This window comes from Tasmannia lanceolata, unplaced genomic scaffold (genome assembly GCF_043159265.1).
Source record: "Tasmannia lanceolata isolate RefF3 unplaced genomic scaffold, GAP_Taslan_0.1 ptg000007l, whole genome shotgun sequence".
NCBI lineage: Eukaryota > Viridiplantae > Streptophyta > Magnoliopsida > Canellales > Winteraceae > Tasmannia > Tasmannia lanceolata.
In genome coordinates, this window is record NW_027518684.1 from 9,447,837 (window position 1) to 9,466,786 (window position 18,950).

At 38.8% G+C, this 18,950-nt stretch overlaps 1 protein-coding gene across 1 annotated transcript; it reads left to right on the forward strand.

Annotated features, from left to right (window-relative positions):
* Positions 1–1,897: 1,897 nt before the first annotated feature.
* On the forward strand, positions 1,898–18,070 carry LOC143881785 (uncharacterized). Its single transcript, XM_077385065.1, has 6 exons — positions 1,898–2,137; positions 3,676–3,846; positions 5,312–5,542; positions 6,434–6,523; positions 15,139–15,258; positions 17,829–18,070. Exons 1-6 carry the CDS (start codon positions 1,961–1,963, stop codon positions 17,871–17,873), a joined length of 834 nt encoding a protein of 277 aa, XP_077241180.1. The 5' UTR covers positions 1,898–1,960; the 3' UTR covers positions 17,874–18,070.
* The last annotated feature ends 880 nt before the right edge of the window (positions 18,071–18,950 follow it).

Consider the following 18,950-nt stretch of genomic DNA (forward strand, 5'->3'; position numbering starts at 1 on the left):
TGGGAATCCAATGGAGGTGATTTAGCAGAACCTGTCCAAATTTAGATGGAAAAAAAAGGTGGTAGATGCGGAGAAGCATGCTACTTTCAACACTGGATGTATGTGATATTGCTAGGCACATGATAAGATGAAATTTTTATTATGTTCTTGGAATTGAGAGATGACTTTTTTAAGATCATTATGATATTTTGCTGGAAGCAAAGCATATAGCTAGAGGGTGATTGGTGACTGTAATGCAGTGGAAAGATGACTGGCCCAGCTAAATTTAGAGGTACTAGAGATTAAAAAACAGTAAAGAAGAAATGAATAAGGTGGCAAATTTCATATCACGTGCCTGGTCACATTAGTCCTGTAATCTAGTACCACAGGATTGCAAGGTGGTCAGAGAAATAGACTAATTAAATGAAGCTCACATGATCTGCTGCTTCCAAGTTCCATCATATTAGAAAAAGGGGAAATTAAGTCGTGATAACCTTTCAGTTTCTGATTTGAAAATCTCATATAAATGAACAACTCCTCCATCTCTTAACCATCTCCATCCATTTATTTTCACCCAAGCACTATGAAAACCAGTTCCAGAGCTTTAGTTGCTCTCTCTGCATTGATTTTCATTCACTTTCTCATGTGTTCTCTATCATCTCTTCCCCATGAAAGAGTCAGCCTAAGAGAAAGAAACCACCCAAGGAGATTACTACTACACGCGGTTTCAATTCCTGCACACCTCAAGACTCAGGATTCAGAAATGAAAGAACCCAAAAAGGCCGTGGAAGCGAGCTTAAGGGAGTCGCCATCAAGTGTACCAAATCCAACACAGAACAAGTAATTTAGCCAGCTGTGTGTTCTTCTTCCCATTATAGACTTTCTTCTTGCTTCAAATTGAAAGGAGGTGATAAGAGAGAGTGATGTTTAAAAGAAAGAGCATGATAGATAGTATCTTTCTTTTGATTTTGTAGTGATTCTCCTTTTTTTCTTAGGACTTGTGGGTATTTTTTTGGTTGTAATTTTTAGTTTCAGTTTTTGTAATTGAGGGTAGGAAATGAGAGAGGTGTTCCCAATCAATGAAGGAAGATATACACTTCCAAAACAAACAGGGCCTTAAAATGTTGGTCATAGAATATGCTTACTTTCTACTTTTATTTTTTGGTTGATAATAATATAGGTCGTATCCTATTTTCTTGGCTTATATGCATCCCAAGTTATTTTTCCCTAGATCAAATCATCCCCGTAGTTCAGCAAAATTGGTTGCCAACTTGGTATTTTTTTCCACAAATAAAACGACCAAGGTGTAAGCCCATATAGTGCAGTATTTTTTCAAGAGTAGTGAACGCCTTACACCATTGGATGATCCACCATTTGATGCGCCACAGCGTAAATAGGTTGTGCCCAAATATTCAATTCGACAGGATGATCTTACCCCCATGATCTATAGAGGAACTGCAGACCTCTATAGAACGGAGGGCAGAGTGTACAGTTTTCACTATTGGGAGAAATTATATGATGCCCGACGGTCAAGTCCCCTGAACCCTTGATATTTGATCCAACAGCAGCCTCTTAAAAAGTGGGCTGCTGTTGGATCAAATATCAAGGGTGGTGCTGTTTTGACGGTACTTGACAGTCGGGCACCGTATAAAAACTCCACTGGTGGATGATCCAAACCCTCCATTTGATGGGCCACAACAAAAATAAGTTATGCCCAAAAAATCATTTTAACAGGACAATCCTAGCCCTATGATCCACAGGGGAACTGCATATTATAGAAAGCTTTGTAGATAGGAGGCTTGGTTAATGGTTGGTATCATCGGAAATGATTTTTTAGGGCACGATGTGGCCCGTCAAATGGACGGCTTAAAACATCCTACGGTGTAAGCCGTACACAGTACTTTGTGAAAAAGAATACTGGACTAAGCGGGCTTACACCTTATATAAAAACTGGGAAACACAAATCCGAAAGAAATCGAAAATGATGGAAGACGCACTGTTTGTGCAACTCCACAAGCTCCCCACAACGATATCAGAAGAAACCCTAGAAAACGTGCTCGAAACCCTATGGAAAACACGAAAATCAGGTCTAAATTCTCTGCAGAAATCTTACATTCACTCCCTACTAAATCTTCCATCCATTGAAGAACTCGACCCGGTAGGGTAATATCTCCCCCTCATTCCTCTTCCATTTTTCTTGGAAGAAAAAAATTCTAATTTTATTATGCTTATTAATTCAAGATTTTCCTGGCTTTAATTTGATGTTTTGCTAATTACATGGACATCTGAAACTGACACTTTTAGGTATTTTGGCTCTATGTGTGGTGTGTTTTTAGTTCCTTGTGATTGTTTATATTTGATTTCTTCTGTGGGTTGGTGTTTTCTTGGCTATATATGGAAATATATCGAAAAGGGCATTTGCTTTTTAAATGTATTTTGGTCTGGTTCACTACATATAGGGGATTCCCTTAATTTGTGGTGTTGATTTACTTATTCTACATTTTTTTTTAGTCTTTAGGGCCTTAGGGGTACTATGCTTGTTTTGTTTCGTATTCCTTCACGTCTCTATCCTGGGCTGAGGATCCTTTGAAATTGGGCTGCATTAGACTGTGTTACCAAGTGGCATGGATCATCCCCAATATAAAATACAGTTGCTTCTTGAAAGTGATCAAAGGTGGTGTGTGGTGTGCATGGGTGTTACATTTTCTCTGCTCGTTGAATCCGTTTGAGCATGTTAGTACTCCAAGATAACATAGAGAAGCCTAATGCAATGCAAATATGGTTTCTGGGTCCAAAACGCGGATAGGACTGATGCTCATGCATTACCATTAAGTTTACCAGCTATAAAAAAAAAGTCATGATTGCTTCATGCAAAAAATGTTTTAGGATCCACATTTTGAGCAGCAGTTAATATATGTCGAGCCAATGCTGTTATTTACGTAACACTGTTGCAGGGTTTAAGGTTGTGAGGTTTTGTGGCTCATGTCTCGAGAGAAGTCAGAAGACTTCCTGTGAACTACGTTGAACTCTATTGAGCACTGTTATTAGACTTGTATGAATTTCTATTTGAATGGACCCCATTTAGAGATGCTTCCTATCTAACAGAATTTATATGAATATTCATATTTTGTATTTTGTTCAAAATCTTAGGATTTTTATTCCATGATCTTTTGAAGTACCCAACCTGAGTCAAAATATCAAGAAATCAACCATTCACGAATATCTGATTTATCAGGATAATCTTGATCGCACCCAAGGCATTCAATGCATTTTATTGCATTTTATTTTCCATTTCAATTTGGACAAGGGCCTGCGGCTAACCTTTGTCGCTAAAATGATCCTCTCTTTAATAATAGCTATGTTGCCATGAAATATGTCTTGAGTTAAAGTTGTCGTTAATTGGTTGGTAGATGCCAATGGTCTCTTTTTTCATGAGGATTGAGAAATTATTAATCTTGGAAAGCCCAAATATTGAATTTACCCATGCTAATCACAATCAATATACTTACGAGAAAAGCTTATGAATATGCTGATCATTTACTGGTTTTTGCTAGATATATTTTGATTAACGTGACTTTGTTGCTTACAGATGTGCCTACTTTTATCCTAACTTTTATTATAAGAATTAAGATTTGTGCGATCCATATACCAACTACTTTTGTTTCAGATAAATAACATCTGGGATCATGACTATAGGTTGTAGCATGCCTCCGTTCGTTAGTTAGAAAGTGTGTACATGAGAGCCTCACTGGGGACGATATTCAAAAGCTATTTCCTCTTGATCTTCCTCTTGAACTCCAAAGCATTCTTGTGCTGATATTGCACAAATATCAGAACCAGTGGAAGGATGAATTTTCGAGAGACCAGGTGCCGTAGTTTCTCTCAATCTTATTAGAGTTTAAATGCTAATGTCAGCATTGTAGTTCGTTTTATTTTATAAAGTAACACTGATTTTGATTTATGGAAGTCCGGACTTTCAAGTATGACAAGTTATGTTTCTGTTTTTCTTCTGAAAAATCTAAGTAACTAGGACACTTTAAAGTTGGTTTTCTGTCTTTTCTGAAAATCTATGTGACTAGGTGACACGATTTTATAAAAAACTGCTGTGCTAGACATGTGTTCAAATGCTTGTGTCTCGAACACATCGAAACTGCTTGTAGTAGAAAACCTTAACATATACTTTTATTTTCTTTGTATTATCTATAATATTTATTTACTGATGTATTCGTTTAATATGTTTTTGTATATTTTTAACGTATTTCACCAATCTATATACATTTTGTATGTCAGTAACTCAGTATTGAGTATAAACTAATGTCTGTAGGGTAATGCATTTTTCATTATACCATAGGTATGAACTTATTCTTTGAAATGTATAGAAGCTTTTAACTCTTGATTTACAAATCTGGTTGTCGTAAAACTGATTTTGTTTGAAAGATCTCATTGGGAACTTACCATGACACTTAATTTTGACTACTTATGGTGAGCTATTGGATTGATATTTCTAGATTGTTTAACCTGGTTAAAATGTCTGACATCTATGATACCCTTTTTTCTCCTCTAGTCTGACTAAAGAAATTTCAAGGTTATTTTAGTCAGTTAGTAATTAATCTTTTGAAAGCTTGCAGTGAGACTGTGAGAGCTTTGTAATTTACAAACCTGAATTTTTTTTTCTTTATTGTTAAGATCTCCATGCTATCCTTTCATTCTGTTCTAAAAATTTTAGATCTTGCCTACATAATTCTGGACTGTTTGTTTTTCCCTGTTACATCCTAATCGTGTAGGTCACCCTATTCCAATCTTTCTGTCCAGTTTGAATACATCTTTTTAATCCCTGGTAAAACTGAACCTTGTCTGTTGCTCAGAGTATTGCCCACATCCACTTTGTCCCCTTGGTTCAGATCCTTCAAATTTTTATTAGATTTCCCTCGGTGGCCCTATGCTAATTTGTTTTGTACTTTTCTTTATAAAAAGATCTTCAATTAGGCATTAAATTTTCATAAGCCCATAGCACCATTTGATTAATTGGGAGTTGTGGTGAGTATCGGCTTGTGTTTTGGTCTTTACCTTCCAAGTTTTGTCATATTGCATTCTCACAATACGCTCCCTTTTCTTCATGATCTTAAATTGGTGAGTATCGGCTTGTGTTTTGATCTTAAATTGGTTACTTGTATTTTGATCCATAGTTTACTTGTATTTTGATCTTAAATAGGAAACACTGTGGGTCATCGTTGATCCATAGTTTACTTGTATTTTGTTGGTTTTCTGTTATTTTTTCATTTTATTCATTTTCAATTTACACTGTCTCATTTTTGGTGCATTTGTTTTCTAGCCTCCTTGGCAAAGGACGAGGGTTTCACATCAGGTCAAAGTCAATACACCACCCACTCTCACAACTTTCACAGCTTCAGAGATATCAACATCAATGTGGCCACGGAAAGATGATGCAACCTACGATTTTAACCGCAACAATCTTGGTGTACCACTTATTGTCACTGATTCAAATCTGCAATACATGGCCTCAGTGCCCCTTCAAAGGGATGATGGGCCTCCTGATAATCTGGTATGGATGACATACTTGGGCTGAATTTTCATTGCTGAACTTAATTGTTTCAATTCATTCATGTTCTGTGTGCTTGTGAGACTAACTTTGCTTTTTCAAAGATACTTTGAACTTGAAACTGAAATGCTTACAGTCTCCACTGATTTGGAAAACAAGCCAAGTTGACTCGTGATTTTCCCAAGCCAACCCTTTTTCACACCAAGTCATGTCAAAATGTGGTGTGGCTCATTCTGACATAAAGTCTTCACTTGTCTGAGTTTTGGCATGACTTTGACTTGCAAGAATAAAAACTCTCCCAAATCAGGACTTCTTTTATTTGTTTTTTTTTATTTACAAAAAGGACAAAATTAGTCAAATTAACCTTGGTAAAAAAGTTTGAATGAGCCATTTGGGTAAAAAAAAAAAGGAATAGCCAGATCAATGCAAGTTACACATAGTCATATTTTTCATCGATTAGAAGAGAGAGAGGATTTTCTTTATCTACGAAGCATCCACAGTGTATTTGCTTTGGCAGAGGGTTTTGCATACATCTATGGCTCCAACAACGAGAGCTTCAACAATGATAGAAAATCAAAATATTTGCGAGCTTTTCCAGTTCAGATGAGTCAAACTAGGAAATTGAAGTACCAAGTTTTGAGTTATCCTGGGTTTTTAGACTTTGATTTAGTACATTTTCATGCCTGATAGCATGCCCGGGGCATCTTTGTTTCTCGGAATAGCCATCTGTATACAAGCGTTGGTTTTGCAATGTGAACACAGGTATGCAGACGCTGAAGATGCATTGGAAGGGTCTTATGTTGTGCTTCAACAAAGGAAATAGAATACTTGTTTATAAACGAATTAGGTAAATTTGATGCTTTCCCAACATTTGCCTCTCTTTCATTGATATAGGTAACTTTACCCCGCCTTAAATCAATGACTTGGACCATGGAGAATCGGAATTCAACACCGGCTAATCGTGTGGCTGTCATCAGTTTGAAGGTGTGCATGTCTAGACTTCTTTGGTTTTTGTAGATCTTTCTGTGGTTTGCTCATGTCAACCTTGTGGCATATCTTTTCTCTTGTGCTGATCATGATGCATTTAATTGAGGGAGCTGATATTTACAACTCGGTCTCTTTATTTTAAAGTTAAACTATCATTGGCTTGTACAGTTCCCTATGAATGGTCATAAGGGCTCTATTAACCCGCAAAAGAAGTCTTAAATAAGGAGAGGGTTGTATTCATTAAATAGTGTAGGACATCAGGGCAATTTATTAATTTGCAGCACATCAGAGCAATTTATCAGTTCCCGTAATTCATTTGCTCTAATTTATGAATTCATAGTTAAAATGTCATGCTACATCAGATCAAACAAGTTTCCATTTAAAGGTTAAAGTATCCTTGCTAATAAAGGTGCAATAATCCAATAACCCAGTGCAGCACATGCTCGTCATAATACATTGAGGAAGATTAATTAATTTCCTTTCAAAAAAAAAAAAAAACATTGAGGAATGAATATCATAGGTGGGTCCTACCATTTATTGATACAGACCGTCCATCAGGTGTGCCTCACATTGAATTGTCTTCGACCCAATTTTCACTTTGATTGGATTATTCTAAACGTTATAGCAGTTTCCTTTTGGCCATTGAATGTGAACTTCTGCCATTCTTCTTTGTGACAGTCCACTTATAGGCTCTTGATTGGACAATTATGATTGTCCAGTCAGAGTGGATCTCGGTTATAATAGGCAATCCAAGGCAAGGTTGCCAGGTCGGGATTCGAATTCAGGATTCGATTCGGGAATCGAAAGCGGGATTCGAAGGTTCCGGGGATGGTTGGGAGCGGGATTCAATTTTTCGCCGGGGATTCGCCGGGGAGTCGCCGGAGAGTCGTCGGAGAGCGATAAAAAATTAATAAAGGATAAAATTTAAGGAAAAATACCTGAAAATCAAAATCTAAGCATTCAACTAATCAACTGTACACCATTAAACATAAACATGATTCTCCAAATACTGAAATTATAACAGTTTTTCTTCATTCAGGAGCCAGGAAGGCCAGGAGTCTAGGTCCTCCAGGAACCAGGACTTCACCATTAAACAAAAAATTCAGTTTCCAAAAAGCGAAATATCAAAATTATTACAGAATTTCTCCAGTATTTTCAAATAAAAAGAAATAAAGTTAGGCTTTTTTCTTTCCCTTCAAATAAGCATGATCAGCTCGTCCTCTTCCTTCTACATTTTCTGTAAATGAAAAGTTAAATAAATGAATTAATATTTATAAGACTAATATCTTCACTGGGAAATTGCAAGTGTTAAAGATTCTGTACCTCCCCTTGTACGTTCTCAGGAAACTAGTAATACGACCTTGAGTGTTGGATGGTCGTCCAATTTCAAGTTCCGAGCTACTGACCACTCTTGGAGTCCCAGATCCTGCAGCTTCGTCATTGTCATCTAAATCACGAATAGTGAGTGAAGGACTTGAAAGTAATGACTGAGATGACGCACGAAATGTAGAAGGTCTAAGGAAATCATCATCGAGATCCTGCCATCGCATATCCTCTATTCTGATAGAGGAGTCATCCATAAGTGGGAGCTCTGGGTTGATGTCTCATTTTCTATTTGGTCCTTCTTTGTATGCAGCCGCATTAAATCTAAATAATAGATTCGAAATTAAATAAATAATCTGACATAAATAATAAAAAACAATTATTGCATGCAAAAATGAAACAAACTTTAAACCTGGATAGGAGTCGAAGATTTGAGTGGATGTACACAAGAGTATCAGCACGATGTGAATTTAAGCGATTACGCTTTACATTGTGAATGAAGCTATACGTGCTCCATACTCTCTCTGCAGAAGATGTGCTGATAGGCTGTGAGAGAATTTTGATGGCCACTGACTGTAACTCTGGTACATGACTTCCATGAAAGTTCCACCATTTGGTCACACATACATTGGGATCTTTCGCATCGTCCTTGGCAAATTTACTGGAAAACCTTCCAACCCTTCCTATGAAATCATATAACTAACGTCTAATCATACCACTCATCTCATCATCAGGGGAGAGATCCCTAATGGCTTCATATACAGCATCCATGATTTCAGGGTCTTTATCTGAAAATAAAATTGAATAATCGATCAGTCGATAACATAAATGAAGATAAATACAATTACATTATGAAAATTCACAATATGAGAAACAATTACATACCTGGGGTGACTTGTTTACCACCGCCTGGTGCTGGAATATTGAGATATGCAGGGTCATAATATTTTGGAGTGAGTACATGAGCCAAGGCATGCATTCGAACATTCATCTTCCCCCATCGCCCCACCACAATACCATGAATATGATTGTACATGTCAGGCACATCTTTCAAGTTATCTTTTATTTGTCCTAACATATTGTCCATGCCTTCGTACACTTCTGATATCAGACAACCTTCCTGGTCAGTGAACTTAATCATTTTATAGACGGGCTTCGTAATTAATAATGCCAATTTTATGTTCGTCCAAAATTCATCAGAGACTACACAAGTAGTTGTCATCTCGCCCCGCTCTATCATCACTTTGTCAGTGCAAGCATTCAACTAATCTTTCTAAGCATCTGTTAATACTGTCATCTGCAACGCCTCCCTTACATCAAGAAGTCTCTTAAGTGTAGTATAATGAGTTGCAAATCTAGTCTTCGCAACTTTCAACAACTCAAACTTCGAATTGCTTCTAAACATAGCAAGAGCCTGCGAATGATTGGTAATATATTTGACGACATCCTTGCAGGAACGGTAAGTCTCTCCAATCCAACCTAGGTGTTTATGCTTGGTCAAGTCTTTGAATATCAGATTTAATGTGTGAACCACACAAGGAGACCAAAATATGTGGGGATAAACTTTATTAACCTCTGTCTCAGCAAGCTTGCAATTGGCTGCATTATCTGTCAGCACTTGCACAACATTAAAAGGCCCTACTTCTTCAATGGCATCCAACAAAAACTTTGCAATGTTTTTCCCTGATTTCTCCACGGCAGAAAAGTCGTGTGCATGGAGAAACATTGAACCGAACATATTCGATGCCAGTACATTAATCAGGGCTTTGTTCTTCACGTTTGTCCATCCATCAGAGACAATAGAAAGCCCATGTGCATGCCATTTTTCTCTCACAACACCTAGATCTTTTGTTACATTCTCTTTCTCATGGTCCAATAAAGTTGTTCTTGCTTTCTCATAAGAAGGCAACTTGTATCTAGGCACAGAATTGGCGGTAGTTATCATCTCTTGAAAATATGGAGATCGGAGGACGTTAAAGGGAATCCCATTGGCGGCAAAAAATCGCAGCACTTTATGATCAACATCGTCTCTATCCTTTGCTCTAAAAGACTTGTCAAGTGGTGATTCACCAACCTTACTTGAAGAAGTCGCACCGGAGCTGGAAGACTTGCCAAGCATGTCTAACCGTGATTTCTTCAGTGGCAGTCTCCCAGGTAAATTCTCTGCTCTTTGGACTTGGCTTCTGATGTGCTCTTGTAATTGCTTGTCTTTTGCAACTGCACTGCAATATGCTATTTCTTGACCTTGACCTCTTGGTGCTTTCACAAGGTGTGCGTGCACCCTTGTATAAGTCCCAGTGTAAACCTTCTTACAGTGCTTACATTTTCACTTTTTGGTTCCCCCATGTCCTTCGCCAGCTTTCTTTCCTTTGACTACGTGTGACCATAAAACTGTCGCTGACCTTGCGTTCGGAGTCAACACTATGTCCTCGTCATAATCTTCTTCCACACATTCTTCATCATAGTTGTATTCTAGGTCCCCTTCAAAAACTGTCATCATCACCTACACCTTGGCCTTGAAATTCTTGGTCGACAGTCTCGTCCATCTTTCCTCAATTGCCTCTGACAAAATCAAATTGTAAAATATTAGAATAGTATGATAGATATTTTTTACTGTGAGTGTCTTACATGCATGCATGCAAGGGTATGCAGCGGTAGGCTCAGGGTTGGGTTTCCATGGGAATTCCCGAGGGTATTCACTATTTTGCAGGGGTAGGGTGACAGTTGGGTTCCCCGTGACGCAGTGTCGAATCCATTGGATTTATATCAAACAGACCGTCTTACGTGCGAATTCCCGAGGGTGTTCACTATTTTGCAGGGGTAGGGTGAGGGTTGGGTTTCCCATGGCGCAGTGTCGAATCTATTGGATTTATATCCAACAGACCGTCTTACGTGGGAATTCCCGATGGTATTCACTATTTTGCAGGGGTAGGGTGAGGGTTGGGTTTCCCATGGCACAGTGTCGAATCTATTGGATTTATATCCAACAGACCGTCTTGCGTGGGAATTCCCAATGGTATTCACTATTTTGCAGGGGTAGGGTGAGGGTTGGGTTTCCCGTGGCGCAGTGTCGAATCTATTGGATTTATATCCAACAGACCGTCTTACGTGGGAATTCCCGAGGGTATTCACTATTTTGCAGGGGTAGGGTGAGGGTTGGGTTTCCCGTGGCGCAGTGTCGAATCTATTGGATTTATATCCAACAGACCGTCTTACGTGGGAATTCCCGATGGTATTCACTATTTTGCAGGGGTAGGGTGAGGGTTGGGTTTCCCGTGGCACAGTGTCGAATCTATTGGATTTATATCCAACAGACCGTCTTACGTGGGAATTCCCGAGGGTATTCACTATTTTGCAGGGGTAGGGTGAGGGTTGGATTTCCCGTGGCGCAGTGTCGAATCCATTGGATTTATATCCAACTACCATTACATAAGCATTATTTGAGAATACAACATAGTAATCAACTAATTAACTATTACATAGATCTGAATATCTGATACCCGTTCAGCAAAATACATCATCAAAATACAAATAAATCACCCCCTTGCCTCACCAGTCATAGAAGTAGCACTTGACTGTGCCTCACCAGTCCCATACCATTCCCAAAAATAGTTGTTCACCTCTCCAGGGGTGGGGTTGTTCTGAACGACAACGATGGTTCGCCGATTCCAGTCTCTATCAATCGCATTAACTATCCTCTTCTTCAAGGATTGAGGGCGAATGGAGTCTGGTACCGAAACATCCATCATCGCAATGTGATGTTGGGCTCCAAAGTACTGTCGGAGGATCCGAAGAGGCAAGTAAAAGGAACTGCTCTGGAAACCCATTATCCGAACGCACTTCTGACCAGAAGTCTCTAGGACTGCAGAGGAAATGGGAGCCCATGGGAGAGTCCACTCAATGTCCTTACTTTCGCGACCCTTAAGCCATATAGCCGAACTGTCGTGATCATTGAATGAAACCAACACCTCCCGAGTATTAAAACTCCTCGTCCAGGCTCGTCTTGGCGAAGGTGGTGGAGCCAAAATTCGTAATCTCTCCACTAGCCAAACCTAAATAAAAAAAAGTTAGAAACAATAATTATCCATAACCAAGTACATCATTCAAGCATTTTTAATAAACCATCCAATACTTACATAAAGAATGACGGAACTTCCCAAGAAGTCAGATCCAGTAGATCGGCGAGCACTATCTAGACTATCAAAAAGTTCCGCTAAGACAATAGGAGCTAGATTTGTACCTTGGCGAACTTGATCAACCAAGTCTACAAAATATAATGGAATCAAGTCTGATGACTCTGATCGGCCCGGAAAGAGAAACATTGGATAAGCACATAATGCTAATGCATTTTCACGGCAACGACGATACTCCATATCCAGTTCTCTACTTGGTGAAAAGACTTGTACTAGCTTATGCACGAAGATACTACTTGCCTGACGGTAGTGACCTAGAGACTTATGTGGCACGCCAATCAGACGACTCAATGCCTTATCATATCCCTCCTTAAAGGAAGGCTTGAACATGGGACCATCAGGAGAAATGCGGAGCATCATGCAAATATCTTCATGAGTCGGACAAAGCTCTTGCATTCCAAAATGAAACACATGCAAATCTGGATCCCAACAACTGATTGCGGCACGAATCAAACCCCAATCAACACAGACAGTGGCAATATTGCGTAAGCTGCAGAGGCCCACCGTGCCAAGATTAACTCCTTCCACTTGATGCAACCCATTGATCCATGCCAGTAAACCATTGTTGGAGACTTCAGCCATTCCGCTCGCCATCACTCATAAAGGCCCCACGTAGGCTCGTTATGTAGTCTCGTACTATTATCGAATGACAAATGATAAACAATATCTTATTAGCTCAAAAGATAGGCTAATAAGATAGGCCCACCTTTCAGAGAGAAATTGAGTTTGTACAACTACAACTACAATGCTACAATCAGCAATTCAGCACATTCAATCATAAACAATATTTGATAAAAATATTTTTGCACAATGCTACAATCAGCAATTCAGCACATTCAATCATAAACAATATTTGATAAAAATATTTTTGCACAATGCTACAATCAGCTCATTTAATCTAAATAATATTCAATTTTGAACTCAAACAGTCAAACTCAATTCTCAAATTCTAAAATTAATTGGGCCTAAATGTAATTTTGAATCAGTAAACACTTTTGGAATTAAAATTCACATCTCATCTAAGGAATATCAATTTGCAACACCTTTAGTGCCACTAACAAGATCATCCATCAGCCCCCTATTTAGCCAAGTATAGTTTTCTTCAAAAAGGTTTCAAAAAGGACAGTGGGGCAACTTCTAAGGATGATCCAAAGACCAAAGTTGCAAAGTCCAAAGTCCAAAACCAAATGAATGGTTTGGATCATCCTATCAAGTGGGCTCCACTGTACTTTTGAAAAATCACTTAGTTGTGCAATATTAAAACATGGTAGTGCTAAACTCCTATCAAGTGGGCTCCACTGCCAAACCCAAAGTTATCAGCACTACTGTATTTTGATGCAGGCACTCCTCAGTCCTCACTTTATTAAAAATTTAAAAGTATGGTATGGCCTGCACTACAGGATGATCCAAACCGTCCATTAGATGGGCCACGGCCTAAATAGGTTGGGCCCCAAAAATCATTTCCAAAGGTTGATCCTAACCCTCCGATCTATAGAGGGTTAGATCAACTCTCAAACATTCAGATCGGAGGGTTTGAGAGTTGATCCTAACCCTCTAATCTATAGAGGGTTAGGAACTTAGGATCAACCTATGGAAATGATTTTTGGGGCAAAAAAAACTTTTTTTAGGCCGTGGCCCATCTAATGGACGATTTGGATTATCCTGTGGTGCGGGCCATGCCATACTTTTTAATAAAAATACAAAAAATCAAAAATCATGGATTATCCAAAGTTCCAAACCGTGAGGATAATCCACGGTTTGGATTATCCTGTGGTGCGGGCCATGCCGTGAGGAGTGCCCTCATCAAAAATTAAAATCAAAATAAAAATACATGAGTCGCATTTCACAGAAACTGTGTGAGAATGGTTTCTCACAGAAACCATCCACACAGAAAACCCATCCCTTTTTTTTAGTATTTTCAAAAAAATAGAAAAAAATATATACATACCTTTCCTTCTTCTTCTTCTTCTTCTTCTTTTTCTTGTTCTTGCAAGCGGGAATCGCGGTGAGAGAGAGGGGCGGCGGTGAGAGAGGAAAGGGGGAGAGGGGCGGCTGTGAGGAGGAGAAGAGGGTTTTCTTATTTTTTTGTTTTTTAGGGTTTTTTTTAGCTTTTATAGGTTTTAAATTGAAATTACAAAAATAACCCCACTCAAAATATCACCCTTACTGTTAAAAATAGGCTATAAATGTAATTTCAAGTCAAAAAGTTAGGATTCGCGATTCCCATCACTAAAAGAGCGGATTTGATCTTATGGGAATCGCGGTTTTAAATTATGTGATTCCCGAATCCAAATGACTAAAAACCGCGGATTTTATTTCCATAAAACGCGTATTTACCATTTCCGAATCACGATTCCGGTGGAAACAGAATCGCGATTCCCAAATTACGATTCGCTATTCCGATGGAATGGATTCGGGATTCCCCAGAATCGGGGAATCGCGAATCCCCAACCTTAGGTGCGAATCCGGCTTCTCTGATCCAAGGTGTGGCACATCATGTATTCAACTTGGACCGATCAAAGGCAGGGTCCACCTTTTGAAATATAGGCTCACCCCTTTATTTCGAGGACAATTTCCTATATTGGACCATTCCAACTAGCAGGGAAAACGGGGGTTGTATTTGTCATTTTGGTTGCTAAACATCATGACATATTTTGAGGGAAAAGTCATAGAAAGTGCATGCATAAACTCACACATGTCACAGCTGTATTACCATCCTAATGATTGATGGGTAGGGTCAGGGTAGGTGGGGGTAAGCTATAGACAAAGATGAATTGATAATTATACCTCTATGATTTCTACTTCCCAGTCCACTTGCAAATGTGAAGGGAACATTAGTTGTTTCCCCGAGAAAGGACTAAGTAGGCATCGCCTTTGAGGTGGGTTTTCTGTATTTTATATGCATACATGCATAGCTCCTGAGTGCAAATGACTATTGAAAGTTTTTTTTTATATGCCTACTACAAAGATGCATGAGAAACCGAGTTTCATTTTGTTATTTCTATGTATTATACTTGTAATTTCCTCATTCATTCTCTAGGATTCATTTCTTTAGCCATTTGGCCAAGCACTTCTTTTGTTTTATTTTTGATGCAGCTCCAAGACTATACCAAGACTCGATCAGGCGAAACAGAAGTGAAGTTTCAGCTTTCTAGAGACACACTGGAGGCCATGTTAAGATCAATGGCCTACATCAATGAGCAACTCTCAAATATTGTAAGCACAATCCACTCCATCTTGTTGTGAATTGCCATAAGTGATTAGGTTACCTATCCTCCGTCATTATATTGAAATGACCAAAAAAAATACAAATCATGCATTTTGTGCCAAATCAACAGTCCACAAATGAAAACACCATAATTCGCTAGAAGATCAGCAGAACCGTTGCCTTCTTAATGACTATGGTCGAAGGAACAATCTACTTCCCTCAAAATGTCAGAAATTTCTCTGAATACATGCCTAATTCTATATATTGAAATGACCAAAAAAACCCTAAGGATTGTGCCAAATGAATGCCCGCATATGTGGAATAAAGATTGTTTCTTGGGAGTGATTTGCAAGATTGATATGGACAAGACTTGTGATCACGTAGAATGGAACTTCGTGGACTATATTATGGGTAAAATTGGTTTCGTCTTCACTGAGAAATTGGATGAAGGATTGTATTTCCAATCCGACCTTCTCTATAGTCATCAACGAGATCTCTAAATGTTTTTTTCCACGGATCTAGGGGACCAAGGCAAGCAGATCCACTGTCTCCATTTCTATTTACTTTGTTCGGAGAAGCTTTGAGTTAGCTTTTGGTCAATGGTGGTAGGACTAGATTGATCGAGGGAGTGAGTATTAGGGGTGTGGGTTTTATCACCCACCTACATTTTTTGTGGATGATAATGTCACAATTTGTAAAGATTCTAACATCAAATCTATACTTTACATGTGATTTTGAGGTGGTTTGACGGCGGTCTCAAGGCTTAAAGTTAATATCAGAAAGTGCTCTTTGGTGGGCCGCAACGTGGATCAATCTCATCTTTAGAATCTATTTGAAGTTTTGGGTTGTTCTTGACCCCTTGGCCAACGTCACACCTAGGGCTCTAGGTCTGGGCATACCTTCATTTTCCTCGTGGAATCCAGTGATTGAAGGAATGGAGAAAAAACTAGCCAGTTAGAAGAAATCTTTCCTTTCTTTGTGGAGCTGCATTACTCTTATTAAAACCGCTTTGTCTCCCCTTCCGGTATATTTCATGTCTCTGTTCAAGATCCGGCAACAAATTGCAACAAGTTAGAAAAGCTTGGATGAAGATCATCAAATGCAAAAATGTGGAATCTAGGGACTGGTATGAGGTGGGCAGACTAGTAGAAGTTGAGGCTCTGAGCCGTGGAAGTCCATCTACCCTTTGTCTGTTAGTTTAAAACCAAAGGATTAAGTTTAGGGTGAGTGATCAGAAGAGAATGGGGCTCTAGAGTCTAGACTGATATATGGTTAGGTCTTTGTCCTATACCCCACATCTATCCAATGGTTTGCGTGGGTGTGTATGCGGGGAGGGATATCACTTTTTATAGGAACCTCAGAGAACCCAAGATTATTTGTTTTCCTAACCTTTTTTGTGCTTTGGAAGGTTATTTTCTCTCTCAGGCAAAGGCTGATCGAAGGATCTAGACCATTGATTCTAGTGGGTCATTCTTGTCAATTCACTCTTTAGGCTCCTTGGTAACCCTTCAGCCTTTTTCTTCCCTTGGCTCAAGGTCTGGAATTCCTTCGTGCATCCCAGAATTCGGGCCTTTTGTTGGATGGTTGTGCTCAATAAGATCAACATGCGGGACGGAATGAAAAGGCGTAATATCAAGCTGGAACTTCTGGATTTTGTTTTCTATGGAGGGAGAATCCATCGATCACAGAATGTTCGATTGGTTTGGAATTCAATGGGTGACTTGCATGTCGATCAAGAGCTTTTTTATCAGTTGGCACACTCAAGGTTGTGGATCCATGTGGAGTATTCTTGGGACCTCATCCCATCTGCGGTATTGTGGGAGATTTGGACGGAGAGAAATGGCATTGCCCCTTTGCAGAGATTGCCGTGGAAAATCATATTTAATATGGCTAATGACCCATCACAAAGCATTTCGGGGATATTCTGTGGATATTATTCGTAGAAACTGTAAGACAATCATGATTGGCAGATTTCCAAAGATTAAGTTGACAACTGGGTGGAATTCCCCTCCCCTAAATGCTATCTAACTTGATGTGGATGATTGGTCTCTTGGCAACCCAGACAGAGCAGGCATTGGAGGAGTTTTTAGGGATTTCAATGGTGTCTTCATCTTTTCTTTCTTTGGCCTGATTTTTTTAGCTAATTCGAGTTGAGCAGAGGTCTGTGCTCTTCATTTGGGCACGTGGAATGGGGCCATGCCGTATAACAATTTTTCCTTGATGAAAACAATGATGTTTAAAAAGACTCCACGCACACATTGACTGAAAACGATTTCTTTCTAAATTACTTGAAGTTGCAATTCAATTAATGGTGATCTCATGCCACAGTTGATCTTTCCTTTTCCACATCTTTTTTTCCAACTTGTAGTTGGTTTTAGGTTCTCATTTCCGTTAAATTCATCTGTCATCAACCTAAAAAACATGTTGACTAGCAATGTCATAATCCCAAAAAAAAAAAAAAAAAAAAAAAGAATTCCTGTGAATTTTGGTCATTTTTGTAGGTGATGATGCCTCATTAAGTTGCCATCCTATAGACGAAAAAATGTATATTTTTCTTGGTGAAAAATTGTTTTTGCAGGTAGGACCTCCATCGGAGCCATCACAAAAGAAGCAAAGGCAATAGGAGCATGTGAGCTACACTATTTGTTTATAGCCCATCATGCCATGTCATCTGGCCGAGTCAGCAGGTACATTTAATTGCCATACAATATTTCTAGTATGCAAAAAATTTGGTTATTGTATATCTAATTGGCAAAACCAGTGATAACAATGATTATTTTACTGTGGACAATGAAGAAATCCCCAAGAGATGATCTCCTATACTTAATTTTTACTCTTGGGCTATGCAGTAAATGGATTAAAATTACTGTCCAATATGTATAGTAGAGGGAAGATGGCTTACATGGTTTTCAGTATTGGCGGGCAAGCGCGAAAATTTGAGGGGATAGGTTGTGCCTTGAAAGCCTTATTAATATGATGATCCTGACCCTCCAATTTGTGGAGGTTTAAAATGATGGCATGGTATAGAGACCTCTGCAGGTCAGACGGTTAGGATCATCTTGTGGAGAAGATTTTTGGGATTAGGCCTATCCATGGGGTCGAACAAATAAATGGTTTAGACGTCCATACCATGTGGGCTTCACTATTTTTGTTTTGCCATACTATTTTTGTTCACTGCTTGAGGATAAATTATACATCGAAGGGTAGATCTACTGTGATTTTATTTCACAAGTGTGTCTCCGTAAGAGGGCCATTGAATTTATATTATTTCACAAAGATTGGGCATCTATAAATTTGACAACCCTTATAAAATTTTCAAAGCCTAGGAGTTGGTGACTCTTGTAATTTTTTGAAAGCTTTCCTTTTGCAATAGCCTACTCCAGTTGAGAAAAGTAAAGTTTAAAAAAAACAAACATGTTCCTTTGAAATAAAAATGTCTATCCTCTGAGAGAATGGTTGGCTCTGTAGTGCAAAACGCAGACTCAAAGTGATCAAGTTCAAAGGTAATTGATTCAGGCGAGTTGACGGTGAAGGTGAGCCTGCTTGGAGTTTCACTTGAATCAGTTAAAAAGTAGAAATAATCAAGAGAAGAGCACGAGAGAGAATTTGAATCCCAAATAGAGAAATTTCGAATGATCAAGGAGGAAGCAATTTTCTTACCTGCGCTTTGCGTATTTTATTATTACTCTTTATTAAAGAA